Source organism: Polypterus senegalus, chromosome 5 (assembly GCF_016835505.1).
Source record: "Polypterus senegalus isolate Bchr_013 chromosome 5, ASM1683550v1, whole genome shotgun sequence".
Taxonomy (NCBI): domain Eukaryota; kingdom Metazoa; phylum Chordata; class Cladistia; order Polypteriformes; family Polypteridae; genus Polypterus; species Polypterus senegalus.
This window is the reverse complement of record NC_053158.1, coordinates 195,209,269-195,233,555: the sequence shown is the minus strand read 5'-3', so window position 1 is coordinate 195,233,555 and position 24,287 is coordinate 195,209,269. Positions and strand designations below refer to the sequence as shown.

The 24,287-nt window shown below is 44.2% G+C and overlaps 1 protein-coding gene across 1 annotated transcript in view; it reads left to right on the top strand.

Moving 5' to 3' along the window:
* The first annotated feature begins 1,240 nt into the window (after window positions 1-1,240).
* LOC120529932 (hybrid PKS-NRPS synthetase pytA-like) overlaps window positions 1,241-24,287 on the top strand; it is a 75,417-nt gene continuing 52,370 nt past the window's right edge. The window contains 1 exon segment of the mRNA XM_039754141.1: window positions 1,241-1,283. Within this exon segment, the coding sequence (XP_039610075.1) occupies window positions 1,241-1,283 (43 nt within the window).

Sequence of the window (24,287 nt, the reverse complement as noted above, 5' to 3'; positions counted from 1 at the left end):
ACCCCTGCTCACTTTGCTTCCACACCCCCCCAGCAGGGCGCACTACATGCCAGCCACTTCTCGTCTCTGCCACTCGCGTTGTGAAGAGAGGGGCTGAACGCATGCTAAGAAGATGTAGTCGCTCCTCCAAAACCCCCTCTTAAACGGTGATACAATGGGAAACAAATACTGTGTTTTTTTTACCTCCTCTTTGCTCGATCAGCTGGCTTGCTGCTGCTGCTGCTGCTTCTGCCGTGCTGCATGATCTGCATGTCTCGCAGCACTTTGAACATTTAAAAGCCTGTACAGCAGCTGTCCTCCTTGTCTCACGGGACGTTAAAGTGTCTCCGAGAAAATCACGTCTCGACCCAAGATTTTTTTTTTTAATAGACATAAATAAATCTATTTTCTCTATATAAGGCAGTGGTTCTCAATCTGTGGGGCCGGGCCTCCCTAGGGGAGCGCGAAGTAACAAAAAGGGGGCGCGAAGATGTGAAAAAAAGAGAACAAGAATCAAAAATATGAAAAAAACATCTGTTGAAACCAAAACAAATTAACAAACTACATTCTGATACTAGAACAATAAATATAGAGTTAGATAAATGTTGATAAAAGTTAAGTAGGTATAATAAAATATGCATCTACATTTCAAAAAAATGTTAGGGGGGTGCGATTAAAACTGTTATGAAAACTCTGGTCGCAAATACTTAAAGGTTGAGAAACGCTGATATTAGGAGTTTAGCGAAATCGTACTACATTTTCATGTGAAGTTTTCATACAACGCTCATTTTTCTTCAAAACCATACATCACATATTATACATCTGTATATCATTGTTCATTAGGAGAATACAACAATGATTCTCACATCAATACAACTAATTTAACACACATTTGTCAAACAAAATGCCTTATATAAATCTGCTCTGCTAAGAACAGTAGTAGTTCAGTTGTGTGTTAGCAGCTGACAAATAAAGCCTATGTAATGGCACACTATTGTACGTTATACTGTAACACTGCATAAGCATTCAACTGCCAGCTGGTGATGAGTGGTAATCATGCAGGAGACGTCGTATTTCTTCTGCGTGTTAAGTTAGATGCTGGCAATACTTCAGCAAGTAGATTACAATTCATATTACACAGACATACAATTTCCAGTAATTTTAGCATTTGCTATAACTATGCATAAATCTCAAGGCCAGAGTTTTCACCGTGTTGGTACTGTATATACCAGTGGAACGATAGTGAGAGAAATGAGCTATCATGGTGGTGGGGTTGGACCGCCATAGGCAGCCAGTGGGGCAAGGTAAGTATATATAAACAATAAATAAGCAAAGAAAAAAATGTAAAAGTTAAGTTACTGAACAGGTAATAAGGAGTTGTATGTTAGTTGTTCTGTTGATCCCCAGAAGAGCTAGAAGAAGTGGCCGGGGAGAGGGAAGTCTGGGCATCTCTGCTCAAACTGCTGCCCCCGTGACCCGATCTCGGATAAGCGGAAAAGGATGGATGGATGGAAAAATAATACAGATCTTTTTTTCTTTGTAAAATATGTAGGACACAAATGAATAATTAGTGGCCATGAGAAAGATAATTAAAAAGAAACAAAATTTAAAAAGGTGTCTGAAAATGAAAACTATAATAGAATACAAACATATAGAAATTTCCCACAAAAATAGATTTCGAGAATTGGAACAGAAAAGGGCATTGAATTCAGCAAGGACTTCAATAGCTTACAAAAATGAAATACATCACAATATTGCCAAAGACATATAGATTGTGAACGGCACCCGGGCACAGACAGGCGGACATGTTGTTGTAAAACCACCACACGTTTATTACAGAGAATATTTACAATAATTATGGTCACAAAGACCCCCAAATAATGGTCACAAAGACCCAGTTCAGTGCACAAACCCCTAATCACACAAAGTCCTGGCCACAATGCCTTTCTTCGGGCCGCCTCCACTCTCCACTGCTTCGTCCTCCTTCCACCCGACTCCAGCTCTGAATGAAGGGAGGCGGCCCCTTTTATAGCTGACCCGGATGAGCACCTGGTGTTCCCCGTTCCATTTGGCCACGCCCAGCGTGGCGGAAGTGCCGCTGTCCTCCCGGCTGCTCTCCGGCGCCGTCCTTCTTCCCCCAGCACTTCCTGGTGTGGCAGGAGTGCTGGGGAAACAAGTCCCAAGGCATTGGGGCGCCTCCTGGCGGTGACCACGGGCCCCTACAGGGAAGGGCTTCCATGCCCTTGACCCGTGGCCCCCAAAGCAACCCGGAAGGCAAACCCCACGTGGTCCAGGCAGGGCTCTGACCCTCTTCCGTCCCTCCTGGCGCCCCGCCGGGTCATGGCCCCTGGCATCCCTGACAGTCCCCCACAGCCAGCTAAGACCACTCGTGGGAAAGAGCGACCCGCCCCGCGAGGGCAGCAGAGCCCCGAAACGGGACCCACTCGAGGATAGCCGGGTCCGGCCCCCCACTCCTAGCAGGGACAGGGGCGGAGACACAATCTGAGCACCAACCCATGGTGCATCCCTGCGCCTCGCACAGGTTGTGCTCCCCTTTACCGCACCCCGGGCCTCCTCGGTAGGCACCCTCCGAGACCTCCGCTTCCTTTGTTCCGAGCCACTGCTCCCCGTAGGCTCCTCCAGCTGTGAGCGCAGCTGCGACCGGCAGAGAGATTATTCCGCAGACGCCCGACATCAGAGGGCTGCTCCGCCGAAGGGGCTCCTTCAGCTCGCCCGTAGTCCGCCCCTACAAAGAGAACACAGGGGCAGAACCGCTGCCAGCACCCAGCTCGTGCACGCACGGGCAGCGTTCTCCAACCGCACCCCGCACTTGCCTGATCGGCACCCTCTCCGCGGCTTCCGTGTCCTCTCGATAGTGGAACTGTCGGCACCGCCTGCTCTCTCACCGCCGGCCTCAGGGATTCCCTCTGCTCCTCAGAGGGCGGCCAGCCGCCACGCTGCACCCAGCAACGCTGCCTCACTGTATTGGAGGAGGCGCACCCGCTTAATCCTCCCTTCACTTTGGACGCCTTTGACGATATGCGACTCCGTAACCAACACGCAGCCCCTTTCCGCCTGCGCCCGCAACATATCGGAGGAATCGGCACCCAGCCCTTTATTCCTCCGTTCACTCTGGGACGCCATGACGGTTTGAGACTCCTTATGGAATAAAAGGCGCTCTGTCCCGTCTCTGCGTCCCTATAGTGCGGGCGCAAGACCGCAGCTTCCACTCGGGCGGGGCTAGGACCGGGCACTTAGCAGCCCGTGTCCATTCAGCGCCCTCTCGACTCCCCTCGCCAAGATATACAGCTGGCGCCGCCTCCTGTCGGAGGGCTGCTTACTCGGAACTGATCGTTATCATCACAGCCTTTTTCAACAGACCTCCCCATGCTGTACGGAGTCGGCTGTACTCACCGTCTCCGCCAGACCTCCCGCTGGAGATTCCAGCGTCGCGCCGCCCCGTTGTCGATCGAACGCTTGCAGCGCGGCGCCTTCCTCTCCAGTTCCAGCACCTCAGCCCGAGGGCACGTGAGCATCTGTAAAACACGCTGCTCCACGGGCTGAAGGGCGCCTCCAGCTCCGCCAGAGCAGCCGGCAAAGACAGGAAGTTAACCGACGCTGAGCCTACCTGTCTGTCAGCCTCCGACGCCGCCACTTCCTGTGGGCCTTTTCCTCCGCCCAATCGGGTCTCCCCTGCCCGTGATGGACATTCCTTGGTCCCGCCTCTGCAGTCATCGGCGGGCACACAAGACACACCGCCCAATCGCGTGCCTGTCAGGGGAGGGACTTCTGGTCCGCGCCATCTTGGCTCCCCTTCTGCGGCGGCGACGCTTTGCCGGCAGCCTTGTCGTTGCCAGCACCTTCGAGCTGCAGCGTCTCTTCCTCCAAGAGAGCCCTCGGCTGCCGCCGCCTTACCGGAGCCCGCAAAACCAGCATGCGCCCGCCACTGACGCTGATCCGGGAGGTCCCTGCCTGGAAAACAAAAAACACGCCCGGCCCCTAAGGGCCGCTGCCGCATAGGCAGGGAACTCACCTCCCAGGTCCCGCTCTAACCGAGGAAACGCCCTCGGCGTGGCCTCTGGACGCCATGCCGCCCCGGCGCTCCAGCAACGGCGCGATCGCGGGAGCCCGCTGCACTCCTCCAATGCACGCCGCCCGCCCGCTTCAGGGAATAACGGCCCTCCTGCGGACCCCTGGCGTCCGTGGGTTCTCGCCGCTGGGCTGTGTGCACGCAGCACCGCGTACGCGGGTGGGGTCCCCTGCTGCACCGGGCCGCCCACAACAATATTTTTTGAACAGGTCTCCGCCTTTGAAACAGGCGGAGCATCCTGCCGACTACGCCAGATGTGAACGGCACCCGGGCACAGACAGGCGGACATGTTGTTGTAAAACCACCACACGTTTATTACAGAGAATATTTACAATAATTATGGTCACAAAGACCCCCAAATAATGGTCACAAAGACCCAGTTCAGTGCACAAACCCCTAATCACACAAAGTCCTGGCCACAATGCCTTTCTTCGGGCCGCCTCCACTCTCCACTGCTTCGGCCCCTCCTTCCACCCGACTCCAGCTCTGAATGAAGGGAGGCGCCCCTTTATAGCTGACCCGGATGAGCACCTGGTGTTCCCGGCATACCTGGCACACGCCCCAGCGCGGGCGGAAGTGCCGGCTGTCCTCCCGCTGCTCTCCGGCGCCATCACATCTTCCCCAGCACTTCCTGGTGTGGCAGGAGTGCTGGGGAAACAAGTCCCAAGGCATTGGGGCGCCTCCTGGCGGTGACCACGGGCCCCTACAGGAAGGGCTTCCATGCCCTTGACCCGCGGGCCCCCAAAGCAACCGGAAGGCAAACCCCCGTGGTCCAGGCAGGGCTCTGACCCTCTTCCGGTCCCTCCTGGCGTCCCGGCCGGGTCATGGCCCCTGGCATCCCTGACAAGATATATCTTTCAATATAATGACACATATATTTAATTTAAACATATATTTTTAAGACTATATCTGAAATACAAGGAAACATATATTTCCCTTAATATATTGTGTCACGTATGGGTGTCTGAGGATCACCTTCCAGGTTTGGATAAAATTAGATTAGATTATTTATTTATAAAAGCACATTTAAAACAACAGAGGTTGCGCCAAAGTGCTGCACAAAAAAGCATTAAAATAAACACAATACAAACAAGGTATGCAAAGCCCCGCTGGGGCAAAAGGGGGCGCCACTGCTAAATTTGTCATCTCTTTTCTCCTCTCTAGCTCAGTGTAGCTGCCCATTGAGAGCACCTAAGCCACCATACCCATGGTCACAAAGACCCCGCTACTTCCGGTCGGGACAGTATGTATTCGGGAAATTCTGGAAGATGGTATTTCAGTCTGAGGATCATAGTTCCCGCTTATTAGAGAAGCCACAGAGACTGCAAAGGCAATTATCACACCCAATTTATGTTGCACTACTACATGCAGTGAACAAGGTGACGTGGTTGGCACCCCAACTATGCTCCTTTGCCTTATTCCACCCTAACAATTGTAACAGTCATATTTCTAAATGAGAGTTAGATATGCAATATACTGTATGTCCAGACCCAAGGCAGACCACTCATGCCTTATCGTTTTAGCTGGAAAATGCTAAAATATTCTTACCAGTATTTTAACTTATTTCAAACTCCCTGCAACTCCCTAAAAGTAATCTAAATAGGTTATATCCAACATTTATAGGTCACAAGTTACAACCTTATTACTTACTTGTACTCGGTTAATAACACGGGACAATAAATCAATTAGATTATAATAACCCTGAGGTGGCACAGAGACCGCGTGGTTGTGTATTTGTGCAGTAAGTGCAATAAACTGGCATCCTGTCCATTTCAGTCCTGCTTTGCACTCTGTACTTCTAGATAAGTGCCAGCCTCCTGCCTCCTGAATGGCATTAAGCCAGTAGAAGAATGTTACTTTTTTCTTTTGAAACACAACCTTTTGAAAGTAATTCAATAACACTTGGATAACACTGATTGCAAGGTGTCAATGGTACCTCACATTCATATTTATTAAGGAACTAGACATTAAGCCCGTTAAAATAACGGGCGCTAGAACAGTAGTGCATAAACATTTGTATGAACGGTCTATATTAAATGGCAAGGGACCTTGTGTGTGGCTGTAATATGTGTCACTGTATTGTGTGCCTTTAATTTTCTCTCTCAGTAATACTGGTTTGTATTTCCGTGAAATGCCTGTAATTTTGTCTGACAGTAATACAGTGGAACCTTGGTTCACGACCATAATCCGTTCCAGACCGTATGAACTGTATGTAAATATATTTTTTTTAAGTTTTTAAGCACAAATATAGTTAACTATGGCATAGAAAGCACAGCGTAATAGTAAACTAAATGTAAAAACATTGAATAACACTAAGAAAACCTTGAACAACAGAGAAAACTAACACTGCTGGAATCTGCGCTATAGCCTTATGACCCGCTCGCTAAAAACTCTTTTTTTAATGAGTTTTAAGCACAGGGGAAAAAATGAACATTTGAAAAATCTGTAATTTAATAAACAACCAAGAAAAGTAACATTGCAACAATGCACGCGTGCGCCTGTGTGTGTCTCTCTCTTGCGCGCCTTTGTGTGTGTCTCCCGCGTGTGTCTCTTAAGCGCACGCCTCTGTGTCTGTGTGTGTGTCTGTCTGTCTCTAGCCTGTGTGTGTCTGTCTGTCGCGCGTGCCTGTTTGTCTCGCGTGTGCGTGTGTGACTCGTGTGTGTGTGATTCGCGCCTGTGTGTGTCTGTCTCTCTCTGCACAGGGAATGCACAGGAAGAGACTGAACACGTGCTGTTTGGCCCCGCGCATGCGCACTTCTCCAGAAGACACACACACGGACTGTGCGTGCCTGTGTGTGCGTGACGCACGCGCCTGTGTGTGTGTGAGTCACGCGCGCCTGTGTGTGTGCTTGACTCGTGCGCGACTTTGTGTGTATCTCTCTGCACAGGGAATGCACAGGAAGAGACTGAACACGTGCTGTGTGGCCGCGCGCGTGTACACTTCTCCAGAAGACACACACACGGACACTGGACGCACACAAGGGGTTTTATTAAAGAGGATGATGATAAGCTACATCATTGTGCATAGCTTTAAATAGGGCATGTTGTTGGAAAAATGTTATTTTAAAATATAAACCAGCTGGCTGGAATGGGTAAACGAGTAGCACAAAAAGGTAAAGGAATATCAATGGCACTTTGTCACCTCTGAGCACCAGGAGCTGTCAGGTCATTTAACTGAGTTTATCTTTAAGTTCAGTGTTTTAAGAAAAAGTCGCAGGGGTTAGAATGGTTATGGATACAGCAACATATTAAATCATGTAACAGCTGTTTTACGTAAAATGTCATTAAACAGAAGAGGTCAGTATACCAAAGGGATGAATATTTCAGTAAGAGGTGTAGGATTTTTGTGCCCTTGATAGTAAATGTGTGTCAAGGTAGTTGGCTTAGTTTATTTTTTGTATGCGATTTGTGTGACAAATATATATATATATATATAATCCAATATTATTTTTTTTATTATAGATTGAATCTCCAGCAACTGCACATTTGTTCTGCTGGTATAATAATATAACAAGATCATGGTATAAATACTGTACAGTATATTTAAATCTGAATGAAATCTTATTGTGTGATGCTCCAGCCTTTTGTACGGTTGATATTCAGGTGGTCACCCAGGGCCATCTTAACGTATGGGCATATTGGGCACTTGCCGGGCTGCCCGAGGAGGATTCGGGCCCACAATGTTCCTGATACCGATGTGTGTTTCTGGTTTACTATTAAAACAGGGGCCCAAGCACACTACTTTGCTCAGGGGTCTATAATGCTGTTAAGACAGCCCTGAGGTCACATATTAGTATATGGTTAAGAAAATTTATATGCCTCTGTTTTAAGCACTGATATACTTAAGAAATGTTAAATTGATGTTTTTTTCAGATTTGAATAAAAAAATGCTTTAGCATCAAAACAGAATTGACTCTTGTTTTGAAGATTTGGAGTTTCAGTTTCTAACTTTAACTTACATTGGATTCGGACAGAATTCAGTCCCTTTCGATATTTACACATTTTAGCGACGTTCGCATATACTGTAATATAAGAAGCCCCTATTTCGATAACCCATGTCTGTCTCTCCGCATGGAACAACTCACCTCTGTCTCCCTAACTGGACCAATTTTGTTGAAATTTGGCACGCATATAATCCAAGGGAAATTATTTGTCGAGGAAATTATCTCGAACGGATCGCGCCGCACACCGTTTTAAACTTTTTAAATCTCCCATTGAAAAGCATTAGAGAATGTGTGAGCTCGTCCATCTGAAAAGATAGAAGCATTCCGTGCGACTTCAACTACAAATACGTTCACTGTTTCCGTTTCATCTCGACAGCGGTTACACCAACTTGTATATCTTGTTGAGTTGCCTCATTTTCACCCCCAATCGCCGCAGACTGTGTGCGCGGGTTGGAAGTCGCTGTCACTGGCTGCTTGCTTGCTTGCGCGCGCGCGGGATGTCAATTTTCTATGGGCAAGTCGAGCTTGGCGCGCGCGGGAAACCTCCACGTCAGCAAGTTGTTTTCACTTTTACGAAGTTTTTCCAGAGGCTTGAGCGCAAACAGAAGAGTTGCAGTGCACCAGCATCTCACTCCTGCGGATGCCTTAAGTTGTAACAGGTAAGGTAAACGATTTCCCAACCGTTAGTATTTAAAATGCAAGTACATCCTAAAGGTTATCTAGATAAAGAGTGAAGAACCATGCAACTCGCTTTGCAAAGAGCAAATAAACATTGACGTATTATTTACTTTACACTAAACCAACCTCACAGCTTCATTATCTGCAGCTTATAATGAATTGATACCTTTCCTGCATATCTCCGGAACGTGGGCGGGGTGACACAGGGGAGCTTCTTCTTCATGTCCAGTGCTGTGAAGCTTCAGGGCCAGAGCAACATGCTCTGGGGTAAAACCCTGTCCCTGAGTTCCCTTGTCCTAATTTACAGCAAGGAGTGACACACAAGGCTTGATTGCTCAATGGTTTACTTTATTATATCTTTCTTTTAAGGTGCTTGTTTCAGCTTAACAGAGACCAAAACAGGAGAGCCCCAACACGCCCTAAACATAAAAACCAACCACACCTTAACTACCTCTATATTCAAAACTCTACCCCTCAAACACCGACAACTCCACCCACATCCCACATTCAGTATGATCAGGATGTCAGGCTGCAATTTTAAGCTCTGATCCCAACCAATTCACTATTGTATTGACAGTATAAGTTACTAGGGTGACCAGACGTTCCAGTGAGAGCGACTAGGGGCGACCTTAGGTTTGTGAAAACTGTGCACCTGCACAGGGCCACCAAATCCCAGGAGCCGCCACGCCACTATATATCTATCTTCTATATATATAATTCACTAAGGCAAGACAACCATGGAAAGCACGCTGGAAGGGGCGTGGATTCACTGAGCCACCGACAAGTAAGACACTTATGGCGCACGCAGGAAGGAGCCACGCCCACCAACTCCTGGCACCTCCGAGCCACCTTGACTGTTCATAGAGGCATGTTTCTCGCGAAGTTGGAGGAATGAGAAATCACCAGACTAGCATGATGGAGGGAGCTGAGTGGACGTCCTTCTCCTCTCCTGCCATTCCATACACCGCGCCTGAGCACAGTGCACTCGAATCCCTCCTTCTGGCAGGAGAAGGCGTGATGGGGGGTCCACCAGTTTTCATCACGGACGATTGTTTGTTGGTTCGTTCCGTGCATTGTTACAATGTTGCTTTTCTTGCTGATTTATTACATTACCGATTTTTCAAATGTTAATTTTCTCCCTGTGCTTAAAAATTATTAAAAAATCGGCCTGATTATGCGGAATATGGTACGCCGAGGGTTGGCTAGTTGATTATAAAACAAAAAGAGAAAATAACGACACAAGTGAAGTGAAGCTAGTGCAAGTGGGCGAGTCGTCTTACAAGTTAATGCTTCACCTAGTTTTAATAAAGTATTAGTGTTAGTGCAATAGTCATAGTGAATATATGGTCGGATAGGGGACACAAGATAGTCGCATACCCATTCTAAGCAAAATGAACAGGTTTCCAGTACATGAATGAGAGGTGGCTCAGGAGGATTTCATTGCATCACAGGAAGGAGCAATTCTGAACTTTATCATAAGTTACACGCTTGTGTCATGAGCACGAGGCAGTTATGCAGTGTCCGCAATGGACGAGGCCATTCGCCGTGCATAAGATACCATATTGACATTGGCAGGCGAAGGGGCCACCAATTCTTTCCCTTCCCGCCACGAGCCTAGAGCCGCCCCTGGAGCGACGGTCCCCATTTAAGTTATGCATCCCGATAACTAACTGAAGAATATCAAAACATCGCTGTTTTAACTGGCTGCCATTATAATAAAACATTGACTCGAGCATCTTCACAATATGCTTAGAACTGTGCATCCAAAACCTAAGGAGGCAGAAAACCTGATCAAACCCCAACGCCCAATATACGAATAATAAAGCCAAGTTTATACTTCACTACCTGAAGTCTGGGCGCAGATCGCACCGCAAAGGGCGCAAGGAGCGAGCAAAACACGTCTTGATGTTCTCAGCTGTCCATAAGTGTCAGTGTATGCTCAGTGTCGCGTATCTAACAGTGTCACAGTCGAAGATGTGCGACTGCTGACAGAAGAAGGGTTGTGTCTGGTATGATTAAATGCAATGGAGAATACCGACAATGTACTGTACACCTTCAGAAATGGAGTAAATCGACTGTTTACTGAAGCATTCCATTGTCAAACGTAAAAATAAAAAGTAGAACATTTCAGATAAACGATGAGTTTTGTTAATTATAAGCAATGCAACATAACTATTATATGTGTTGTTACCTTTTTATTTATTCTCAACAAATATTACATATCTACATGGGAAATGAATACGGGTAATATGTAAAAATATAAAATTAAGAATAAATAAATAAAATCTTGAGATGAGACAAGACTATTTCCAATAGATTTTTTCAAGTCCCACGAGATGACACTTTTGCAATGAGAATTTTTTCAAGTCCCGCCCTCCTCTCAACCATTTTCAACCACGCACACGGTCCTCTCACCTCTCATTTGTGTGAATACTTTGACAGACACAGTTCCTGCTCTCTCAGCTCTTATAAATTTTTACAATTTCCTCATTTTAAGTTTCCAAATAAAGAAGACGTATTATGTCCAAAGCTTATTGATGAATTTCATCCTGAAGGGTAATCAACCGAAGAATTGAGTACATGGGCAATCCTAGCTCAGAGAAACGATGAAGTCAAACGACTTAATGCCAGAAATGTCGAACGGTTACACAGCATGTTGGTTAAATGCGAATCAATAGACTGTGCTGAAACAGTTGGTGGTGACGGTGCGGAAGATGAAAACATTAACTTACAATATCCTGTAGAATATCTACAACCATTAACACTGTCCGGTATTCCACTGGCCAAATTAATGTTTAAAGAAGGATGTTTCCAAAAAAGATAATGTAGCGCATCTTCCACGGATAATATCAGACACCAAAGGAGATCTTGACATACCATTTGTACTAAAACGTTAACAGTTTCCTGTTAGAGTAGTTTTTGCAAAGACAATTAACAAATCTCAGAGCCAAACATTCAAAAAAGTAATTTTATTTATTAGAAAGAAACAGAATTCACTCACGGGCAGTTATACGTTGTGTTGTCACGATGAAAGTCCAAACATAGAATCAAAATTCAATGCGATATTGACTAAAATTTAATTCAAAAAATTGTTTTTACCGAAGTTTGTTTCCTGCCTTGCGCCCAGTGTTGTCTGGGATTGGCTCCAGCAGACCCCCGTGACCCTGTGATTAGGATGTAGCGGGTTGGATAATGGATGGATGGATGGATGGTTTTTACTGAAGTTTTACAGTAAAAGTGTAAGTTTAAAAAGTCTTTGTGTGTTAATTTCAAAGCCAAACCGAACAAAATTTTATAATGCAATGAATATCTTTAACGCAACATGAAACATAATTTACTTTCAAATCATTATGTTTTACTATTTTTTAATATGGTTAATTACTTGCTGTAATGTCAAATAGATAGTTCTATTATGCATATGTAACAATTTCCATGAAAGTATTGATCTGTTTAAATTGTACATCCGCATCCCCATACACGAGAGGCAGAACTGCAAAGTGGGTTGGTGAGCAAAGCAAGCAGGGGGCAAAGCCCCCTAGATTATAATAATTCTCATTAAAATACACTGTCAAAATATATTAATGAACAAACTGAGACACAATGGCCTTTAGGAAATATCAAAAAGCTTGTGCACTGTCATTTAGGACAGAATGCATTGTTAACGTCAAGCACTCTCTACTGACACAATGTCACAAAAAATAAAAAGAGGCCGCACAGTCAATACAAACTCATAGCCTCCTTGATTTTTGACCACATGATTAATTGTCAATATCATATAAATAAAGTAATTTTAAGAAGATGACAAGTCTGCTATAGTCAGTTCAATAAACGCTCCGTTTAAAATGTTTGCATATACAGAATAAAACAATATCTACAAACTTCTGTCATATCACCTAAGTCCATGTATTTGATCTCTTTTCACTTTTACCTTTTCATCAATATCGCACCGAATTTTGATTCCATGTTTGGCTTTACAACGTGACAACACAATGTATAACTGCCCATGAGTGAATATCATTTCTTCCTTTCTACAAGAAATGTGTCTGACAATAGCATTCACTCAAATTAGAAGTGATTGAACTGTGTGCGTGGTTATGTGGGCAGAACTTTTCCAAATCTCTTTGCATATTCTCTTGTCTCGCACGGCTGACAATTTTCTCTCACGGGATTTCACTTTCACCAAACAACAAACCTTTTAATTCTCGTGGATACGCCTCTTCATTGGGAAGAAACACTACTTTTATTTTTCCCTGATGGCAACATGAATTAGACGATCTACAAGTCTCCGACTTAAAGTTTAAATCTGAACAATATATTCGTTCTCTTTTCACTGTTCCGTTATTTCACTGAGTAATAATTTCGATCTTTACTGTCCTTTTTTTGAGACTTTAGAATTTTTGTACTTCCATTATCTCTAACCTGCTCTGCGTGTGTATTGCGCTAACATTTTTGAATTCTTTACGACGTTCTACTTTGTCATCTACTCTTTTATTTCTGGCCCCGGGCGTGGTTAAATCTCTTGGCACAAAGACTCGTCTCGCGGGACGTGAAAGTGTCTCTCTGAGAAAATCACGTCTGGCCTCCTTCCAAGATTTTTTGGAAGACTCCTGCCTTTTCTTTTACTCCACCGCTTCAAGGCTGTCATTGTTGGCCTTCCTTACTTGCTCATGTATGTCTTCCTGGTGCAGACTTCTGCGTTTCATTCCCTACTCCATCACTTCTCGCCTTCCTTCGTACTTTCTTTCTCAATGGGTGCAAGTTTACCCTAAAAAACATGTCTATTCCAATTTCACTGACCCATACACAGTGGTTTCCATGCCCCGGTGGAAGGACTGCTCATTCTTCTTTCAGGCTGGCTCTAAACCTCACCCATACTGATTCCCGTATGTGTTACATATCCAAGCAGAGCACCATGGCGCAAGTGCTGCACGATTGGAAGCTCATTGTATGGGATGGATGCACTACGGCACACAGAGCAGGTGTTGAGGCTTTAGACAGGACCCTACAAGACATCAGAAACACGACACATATGATGGGAGGCTTGACAGTCTTGATGGCTGGAGACTTCCAGCAGACCTTACAAGTTGTCCCAAGAGAAACATGCGCCGACGAAGTTAAAGCACGTCTGAAGTCTTCATACCAATGGCCTAAGACCAACGCTCTTACCTTAAGAATAAACATGAGGGTTTACTTGAACTGCAACAAAAAGTTCGCTGCTCTCTTCATCAAAATAGGTGATGGCAATTTAACTCTTTCAGGGCTGATGTTGACTTTTGTCAAAAGGAGGAGTTGACGATGGTAACCACCTGTAAACTGTGACAAAACCAACCATCATGTTTTAGTTGGACTCTCGTTGCTAGAAGGAAAGTTAGCTTCATTGATTTGATTGAGATTTACTGCACTCGCGTGAGTAGCAAGGCGCAAACAACAGCAAAAATGGCACTGACATAATGGTGAGAGATCAAAGCGAATGTGTAAAGTAAAATACTCAGTGGACGATGTTTTGCCTTTTCTCTCTGAACTGGACTATGACTTGTCCAACTCAGATTTTGATACAAGTGATTGAACATGAGTGTGAGGTTCCAGCTTCAGCTGATTGGTCCCCGGCTAATCGAGGTACTTACAATGTTTGCCAGGGAGGACTGCCACTTAACAATGATAAAAAGTAGAAACTGGATTGCAATGCACTGTGACTGTGACCACTGCTGCTGCCCCAACCCCATGAAGACAGCCTGGCAGCAAGCCTGCCACACATTCTTGGCAAACTGGTAGCCACAGCATGCAGTAACAGACATTTTATGTTGATTTCTGTGTGAAACCATTGCTTTTCAGAAACTAGGTTTTTTGGAAAAAAATATTCAGCCCTTGGGCGGCACGGTGGTGCAGACTCTAATCATGCTCTGATTGGTTTCTTGCTTATTATCTGGCCTTTCCCTGATCGGATCCTTCTTATTGCGACATCTCACTCCCTGAATGGTTACCCTTCACAGAAGAAAACTTCATTCCAACATGGAAGTTAACCCCACGGACAAATCCTGAATTCCCATCCTCTGTATTTGCCATAAGAGGTGGGTAGTGAGTGGATGAATTAGACTGTGAGTGAAATTAGATTTTTTGGACGGTGATTTCTGCAACAACATGAGAAGCTCTGCAACACTGGAGAATTATGGAGTAAAAACTGCTGCTTTTCTCAATTGAGAAAAACTAGTTGCGGTGGTTTTGGTGTTTAGTTTGGATGCCAATGGCACCTTCTTCAGGGGGTGGCACAGTGGTAACGCTGCTGCCTCGCAGTTAGGAGATCTGGGTTCACTTCCCGGGTCCTCCCTGCGTGGAGTTTGCATGTTTTCCTCGTGTCTGCGTGGGTTTCCTCCGGGTGCTCCGGTTTCCTTCCACAGTCCAAAGACATGCAGGTTAGGTGCATTGTAGGGCTGCAACTAATAATTATTTTGGTAGTCAACTAATCGTTCAATTTGTTTATCGATTAGTCACGATTATTTCATGCCTGACTACTTTGATGCCTGTGACCTGTGGCTGTACATCCTGTTCTGGGCTCCAGTGCATGTCTTACCTCATCTGCTCACGTCTGTCAACCTGTGAATGTCATCCTGATGTCTCTGCATTAAAACGATTAAAATTAATAATAATCAAATTAAAATAACAACCAGAGAAACATATGAATTTGAAAACAATCAGATGTTTTTATATTAGTGTGACCATCACAATACATTAAACAATACAAAGTAAAGTGCATATAGTCTTTAAACAAAAAAAGTGCATTTAACTTAACCAAAAAATACATCATTAAAACTGAAACGTCTTTCATATTTTAGTAATAAATGACAAAATGTAGGCATAAACTATAATGTGTAAAGCCTAAAGTGCAACAATCAAATAAACACTTTTACAAAAGGTTCAAGGACGATACAATAGCTTCCGTGGTGTAGCGGTAAGAATTGCTGACTTATAATCAAGAGTCCCCAGGTTCGATCCTGACTGCATTGGCGATCCTAAATTACCCCTAGTGTGTGCTTGGGGTGTGTGTGTTCTGCGGTGGGCTGGCGCCCTGCCCAGGGTTTGTTCCTGCCTTGTGCCCTGTGCTGTCTGGGATTGGCTCCAGCAGACCACCTGTAGTTAGGATATAGCGGGTTGGTCAATGACTTGACTGACTGACTATTCAGCCCTCAAAGATTTAATTGAACAGAACTGTAAAGTCAATGTTTCTAACAATCTCTGTCTCCTGATGAATCCCTTACAAACCCTTATTGAAAATGTTTACCCCAACCTACGAAATCTGCATTAAAAGGGCGTCTCATGGTTGAGGGAGAGAGCTATTCTAACACCAAAAAATGGCACAACTTCACATATAAACACCATTTTACTTCACCAACTAACTTCCGAAACAGAAACATATAAGTCTGTCGACTGTGTTGTAGAACTAGAGGACACGGTGCACTATCCGGTAGAGTTCCTTCACACTCTTAATCCTCCGAGCAGCCCTCCGCATACTCTACTTTTGAAGGTCGGCACACCGATTATGTTACTACGAAACTTACAACCACCAAAACTTTGTAACGGCACCAGGCTTCAGATCAAGAATCTCATTGAGGCAGCTGTCTTCACTGGAACTGGCTCAGGGGAGACTGGATTTATTCCTTGCATCCCTCTCATACCCTCTGACCTCCCATTCCAATTTCCAGTAAGGCTTTGCTTCACTATGATAATAAATAAGTCACAGGGCCAGACTCTAAAAAGTGTCGCCATTGACTTGACACAAGATGGCTTCTCACATGGTCCACTGTATGTTGCACACTCAAGAGTCAGCTCAGCAGACAGCTTGGTCATTTTACAGCCCGAGGGCAGAACTGCAAACGTCGTTTACAAAGAGATCCTTACATCCTAAAAATGTGCATTTCTCATGCACAACATTTACAATTATAAATTAAACTCTTTACAATCATCAAATTCACTCTCAGTACTATAATAAGCCTATGAAAATTACATTGACAATCATCCATCCATCCATTATCCAACCCGCTATATCCCAACTACATGGGGGTCTGCTGGAGCCAATCCCAACACAGGGCACAAGGCAGGAAACAAACCCTGGGCAGGGCACCAGCCAACCACAGGACACACACACACGGGACAATTTAAAATCACCAATGCACCTGACATGCATGTCTTTGGACTGTTGGAGGAAACCCACGCAGACACCGGGGAGAACATGCAAACTCCACTCAGGGAGGACTCGGGAAGAGAACCCAGGTCTCCTAAGTGTGAGGCAGCAGCGCTACCCACTGCGCCACCATGCCGCCCACATTGACAATCATGTTACGTTATTTTTAAAATGTTTCCTTTTGTTTTTCATAACTTCTTTAACACACTAATTCTCCGCTGTGAAGCGCCAGTAATTTGCTAGTAGTTTATATAATGAAGCTCTGTTATCACATCTTTGCTCGTCATGTAATGTAAAGATTGTTTACCACATTTGCTGCTGGTTACACACATTTATAACAGACCTGTCAAAATGGCTGCCGTTCATGTTTGACCAGAGTAAATTAGCCTGGTTTACTTATTATATTTCAAAGTCTTTAAAGGCAATGTAGCAAACATAACCTAATGGATATTTAATGAAAAAATGTAAATACTATACACAAAACCTTAAAACATTTAACCGGTTTAAAAGCAAACATCGCACAGTTACATTCTGTCTTCAAATATTATAGTTGTGCAGGTGGAAATCATGCAATGTCTCAAGAAAAATGATTAAATCCACTTTAAGTGGTTCACTGATAATGCTGATTCTGTGAAAGGGTTATGCAAGCCCTTAGTAAAGAGCATTTTTATCTTCTATTTTAAATGGGCAAGAGGTTGCCAGGCCAGAAAGACTGGCAGAGGCCAATGAAAAGCAGCAAGCGAAAGAGAAAAACCTCGCTGGTGGTGGGGATGTCAATAAACATCCCAATGTTTGGGAGTGGGTAGGACCCTGTAACGGTGTAATATGGCCTATTAGTGTACTAAGGGTCTTGGAAGATTAACAGGCAGTCAGACCATTGCATTGGAGAAGATGAGAGCAACTTGGGACTTCACTAAGGGGAAGTGGTTAAAAACTTTCAATAGATTTTTAAACATGCAAGATGTTTTATGACAGTGACATGTGAGCTGTGCCTTGAAATGGATGTGTAAAGAAAGACCCCAATGTCTGATGTGTAGTGTAAATGTTATCAGATGTGTGCAATTTGATTGGGTCATCAGTGGGGGACTGTAGTGAAACAGAGAGGTGATTTTTGTGCAACTACAAGCATTGTTCTGAGGTGTCCACTTTAAATCAGTCTTTATAAGAATGGTAGACTAACTATTTACACACACACTCACACACACACATACACACAAGCATGTCTTCAGCCTGCACTATGTGCAGAATTTTTTTTTTTAATGCACATTGCCGCCATCTTGTGGATGTCAGCTGACATTATGCCCAGGCACAGTACTGTAATCCTCTTTAATAAAACCCCTGTGTGCGTCCAGGTGTCTGTGTGTGTCTTCAGGTGAAGTGCGCATGCGCGGGGCCACACGGCACGTGTTCAGTCTCTTCCTGTGCTTTCCCTGTGTGTGCAGAGAGAGAGACACACACAGGTGCGTGCGCACATGAGACAGACACACACACACAGGCGCGCATGCGACAGACACACACACGCACGTGACAGACACACACACACACAGGCGCGCATGCGACAGACACACACACGCACGAGACACACACACACACACAGGCGTGTGTGTGTGTGTGTCCGTCTGTCGCGCACATGAGAGATAGACACACACACAGGCACGTGCTTAAGACAGACACACACGCGAGAGATATACACACACACACACACAGGAGCGCGCGCGAGAGACAGACACACACACACAGGCCCACGAGAGAGACACACACACACACACAGGTGCGCACGTGCATTGTGGCAATGTTACTTTTCTTGGTTGTTTATTAAATTAAGGATTTTTCAAATATTCTTTTTTTTTCCTGTGCTTAAAACTCATTAAAAAAAGTGTTTTCAGCGAGCGATTCGTATCGCTACAGCACAAACTCTTGCAGTGTTAGTTTTCTCTATTGTTCAAGGTTTTCTTAGTGTTATTCAATGTTTTTACATTTAGTTTACTATTACGCTGTGCATTCAATGGTATAATTACCTATATTTGTGCTTAAAAACTTAAAAAAAATATATATATTTACATACAGTTCATACAGTCTGGAACGGCTTAATTGTATTTACATACAATCCTATGGGGGAAATTACTTCGGTTCACGACCAAATCGGGTTACAACCAGAGTTTTGGAATGAATTATGGTCGTGAACCGAGGTTCCACTGTATTACTGTCATACAAAATTACAGGCATTTTATGGAAATATAAACCAGTATTACTGAGAGAGAAAATTAAAGGCACACAATACAGTGACACATATTACAGCCACATACAAGGTCCCTTGCCATTTAATATAGACCGTTCATACAAATGTTTATGCACTACCGTTCTAGCGCCCGTTATTGTAACGGGCTTAATGTCTAGTAACATATAAAATCCTAAGCCTAAAAGTGCAACGGTGACGTTTTTATGTCACGTTTTTTGTCATGCTTTAAATCAGGCTTATTTTAAAACCTATATATATATGTTTGGTATTATTCTTTTCAGAATTTATCGAACTTTAATGTGATCTTAGATTTTCAGATTCTTATTTCATTTTTAAATTATAAACTAAAACATATTAAGAACTCGCATCCTGTGAGACGAGACTTTGTGCTAAGAGATTTAACCACACCCGGGGCTGGAAATAAAAGACAAAGAGTAGGACAGCTGCTGTACAGGCTTTTAAACAAGATGCAGATCACGCGGCACGGCAGCAGCAGGCCGGGCAAAGCGGTAAAAAAAAAAAACTATTTGTTTCCCATTGTATCACCATTTAAAAGGGGTTTTAGAGGAGCGACCGCATCTCTTCACAACACGAGCGGGAAAGATGTGAAGTGGCTGGCGAGCAAAGCAAGCAGGGGGGAACCCCCTAGTGTGTATATATATATATATTATATATACTGTATATATATATATTATATATACTGTATATATATAATATAATATAATATAATATAATATAATATAATATAATATAATATAATATAATATCTATACTAATAAAAGGCAAAGCCCTCACTGACTCATCACTAATTCTCCAACTTCCCGTGTTGGTAGAAGGCTGAAATTTGGCAGGCTCATTCCTTACAGCTTACTTACAAAAGTCGGGCAGGTTTCATTTCGAAATTCTACGCGTAATGGTCATGACTGGAACCTATTTTTCTCCATATACTGTAATGGATGTTAGCCCGACGGCCGTGGGGAGCGGAGCTGCGTGTGACATCATCACGCCTCCCACGTAATCACGTGAACTGACTGTGACTGCAGTACCTGGAAAAGAAGGAAGAGCCCCCAAAGAGCACTGAAGAAAAACGCGGAATACTTTATTCGCGAGATACAAGTTTAATGAGAAGACACAAAGGTATAAACGAGACTTTGGATCACTTTGTAACAGAGTTAAACTTGCTGTAGCGAGAAACTTTTAAGTGCCGGATCTTAGCTAACATTAAATAATGCCGTGGACATCACAAGATCGCACTAGATAGCACAGGCACAGCTCAGAAGCTTCGATGCATGTACTCCGAGTGGCTCACGTGAACTGAATATGAGCGCAGTGTGCAGAGAAAGCAAGACCTCTAAAGAGCGCGGAGAGTTTTGCTCACGTGAACGTGTCTGCAAAAAGTGGCGTTTCCTGCACTGTAAAAATACTACAAAAGTCAGGCAGTTGGCGCGCGTAGCTGTGCCGGCCTTTGACACGCTGACTGCGCTTCTGCCTTAAGTGAAAGTAAACACTTTCATGGCAAACTAATATATTCGCACTTTCTTTTACATGTATACGATTATGAGGTCGTCAGGTCGGATTATGAAGACTTGTAGTTTCCTTTCTTTACACCTTTTTTCCTTTTATCCCCAACCAAAGCCTTTCTCTCTTAACACTGCAGAGCACACAAAAATGATTTTGTTTTAATTGCTGATAATGCCAATAAGGCACATTACCACAGGCAGAAATTTGGACGTTCACATAGAAAATGTAATTTCTATACCACAGCCGTCGTGTAGCGCCTTTCAAAAGGGATCAATTACCAAGAGATGATCCATATACATTTTAGCTGCTGTTAATACTACTTACCTGTTATGTTATACCGGCTTTAAAATGTAGCTTATCCGAAACCACTCCACTGGTGCTCAGTGCATCTTTACTTCTTAAAATGTTAATGTTTTACTGTTTAATAGCTTATAGACTACATTTTATTTTTTCCCTTGCACTCAGTGAGTGTCACTAATTTTCCAACTTCCCGTGTAGGTAGAAGGCTGACCCCATCTTCACGAAATTTGGTAGGTGGCTTCCCTGTGCTAACCAAAACCGATGTACGTACTTATTTCAGTGGTATGACGCCACTGTCGGCCGCCATATTGAATTTTCCAAACATCACTAATTCTCCAACTTCCCATGTAGGTAGAAGGCTGAAATTTGGCAGGCTCATTCCTTACAGCTTACTTACAAAGGTTAAGCAGGTTTCATTTCAAAATTCTACGTGTAACAGTCATAATGGTCAACAACGTCCGCCATGTTGAACTTTCTTATTCATGGCCCCATCTTCACAAAATTTGGTAGGCGGCCCTCCTGCGCTAACCGAAACCAATGTATGTACTTATTTCGGTGGTATGATGCCACTGTCAGCCGCCATATTGAACTTTCCAACGTCACTAATTCTTCAACTTCCCGTGTAGGTAGAAGGCTGAAATTTGGTACTTATTTTGGTGGTATGATGCCACTGTCGGCCGCCATATTGCACTTTTCAACAGTTTTTGTTACTTATGGGCCCATCTTCAAGAAATTTGGTACGCGGGTTCCCAACGCTAACTGAATCCTACTTACGTACATACATACGTCCATAGCCTGCAGCTCAGTCACCGCGTGAGGCGGCATTGGGTCCCCCATCTCAACGCCTCCCACGTTGTTGGCTGTCTGCCTATATAAGGCCGTCCGTCACTCCAGTCTCTACATTCCCTTCCTTGCTTCGCCACAGGATTCACGTCTCCCTGCTGATAACTACAGCCTTTTTATTTAATCCACGGCTTCTCCGCTGTTTTATTGTTCATTTATTACGATTATAGTTATTGTATAGGTATTTTAGACTTACTTTACATTGTTCAGGTACCCTTTTCCTTTATCATTCCAACCGTACCCACATTAACATGTCTATCGAGGTGATCATCATCAATCAAAGAACTGTGACTTACCGAGTGGTTTCCATGCCCGGAGATGGCACCTACCTTTTCCATTCTCTTTGTTACATATTGCACGGCCATATCAGGCTCACTCTTGATATCCGGAGGAACATTGTGTCTTATGTATTGAATGACTGGGACAGGTTCAAGGTGTGGACTGATGACGGTACAGGAGATAATTATACTACACAGGAGCACTAGAAGAGTGAAATGCTTAAGCCCTTCACCTATGCATCTGCATGTGAGTTGATGGCTGCCGCTGAATTGTTCGGTTGTCGCTTTCAAGTGTACCGCAATGGCCAAATATTTTACACCTTTGGACAACCGCCAATGCCTCTTAAACATCTTAGACTGACAGGTGACGATTTCAGTAGTGGACACTTTGATGTTTATGAATGTTTAAACTCTCAAAAGCTGGATGTGAAGTTATCAATGAAACTGGTTGTATACTTACAACGCTTGACAGATCCCGAATGTCACTTCAACACAAGTCCCACAAATACTGTCGTATTACTATTACTACTCGTAATTGAAACAAACCATGAAACTCAAACCGATTATGACAGCAGCAATCCAAGCTGTGAGATTTGAAACAAGATTACTGTTCACATGGCCAACTGTACGTTGCATGCTCAAGAGTAAGCTCAGCGCACAGCTTGGTCATATTACAACCGGAGGGCCGAACTCACAATGTGGTATACAAAGAGATCCTTAACAAATAATTATTGGCATATTTTCCCTCAGTTTAAAAAGGTTTATTCTCTTCTTAATAAAAATTTTTATTACTTCGCCGCTGCGAAGCGCGGGTATTTTGCTAGTATATATATAAGAATGACCTCCAAAGAGCGCAGAGACTTTTGATCACATGAACGTGTCTGCAAAAAGTGGCGTCTCCTGCCCTACAAAACTCGAGCAGCCATACACCCCGATCTACATACTGTCAAATAAATGAAACACATGCCGTGGTGCAACACGAGAGGCTTCGCCTCTAGCGCTGACGTCCGAGGTACGATTCCCGAGACGGGGTGCAGTTAGTGTGTACGCCTGATGAGCCCAGAATTAGGGTGAAACACGTGCCGCGTATTGTTTGCATTTTTTGACAGTAAAACTATTTCAGTATATTCAATATATATAAATCAGCGCTTCCAGATTCATTTTACCCTCGTACCCCCATGGTTTGAGAAGAAGTATGAAAAAATATGAGATTAACGCAGAAAAAAGATCACCAAATGAAGCTTTATGAATAATGGATACTTTATTCCTCATCAATAATTATTTTGGTAAAGCCATACTCCATGTGATCCTCCTTCCATGATCTAATTTTTTCACGACTAGCCATGATTACATGAACGGTAAAAAGTAAGAGCGAAGCGAGGGTGACATATCCAGGCAGGCAGGCAGGCGACACCTCAATAGCTTGAATTTGGATATAAGTAGGTTCTATTTAGTCGACAGAAATATCTTTGGTAGGAATGTAAGTTCAATTTACTCTTTCAATTTCTATGGTGAAGAAAAATTTATGCAATGTTGACTAAATTTACCTTTTATTCCCACCAAACATATTTCTGTCGACTAAATAAAAATTACTTATATTTAAAATTTAAATAGAACTTGAACAGATACGATACTTCATAATACCCACGCAGCACTACAGTAAGTGCACGTAAGAGCAGGAGTCATCCGTTTTAACAGGCAGCATATTGCACGGATACGAAATAGCCTGCCCATTTAATTTTTTAGGAATGGATAGATAAATTAACATTACCAATGCCTTTCTTCCACTTCAGGCCGGCTCCTTGCCTTCTCCAGCAAGCTCAGTCCTCTCCGCTCCTGACTCGCGCTGAATGAAGGGAGGCGGCCCCTTTTATTATCACCCGGATGTGCTCCAGGTGGGTTCTGGCAATCACCCGCCGACACGCCCCTGTGAGGCGGAAGTGCTGGCTGCATCCCCGGAAGCACTCCGGGTGTCCCTGCTCTTCTTCCCCAGCACTTCCTGGTGTGGTGGAAGTGCTGAGGTCCAGGGCTCCCAAGGCACGGGACGCCTGGCGGCGACCACGGGCCCCTACAGGGTGGAGCTTCCAAGCTCTGTGCCCGTGGCCCCCAAACCAACCAGGATGGCGGCCCCCACGTGACCCAGGGTGTGCGTAGACCCTCCTCCGGTCCCTCAAGGCATCCCGGCCGGGTCATTGCCCCTGGCATCCCTGACAATATATTGTAACGTTTGAATCCCTGT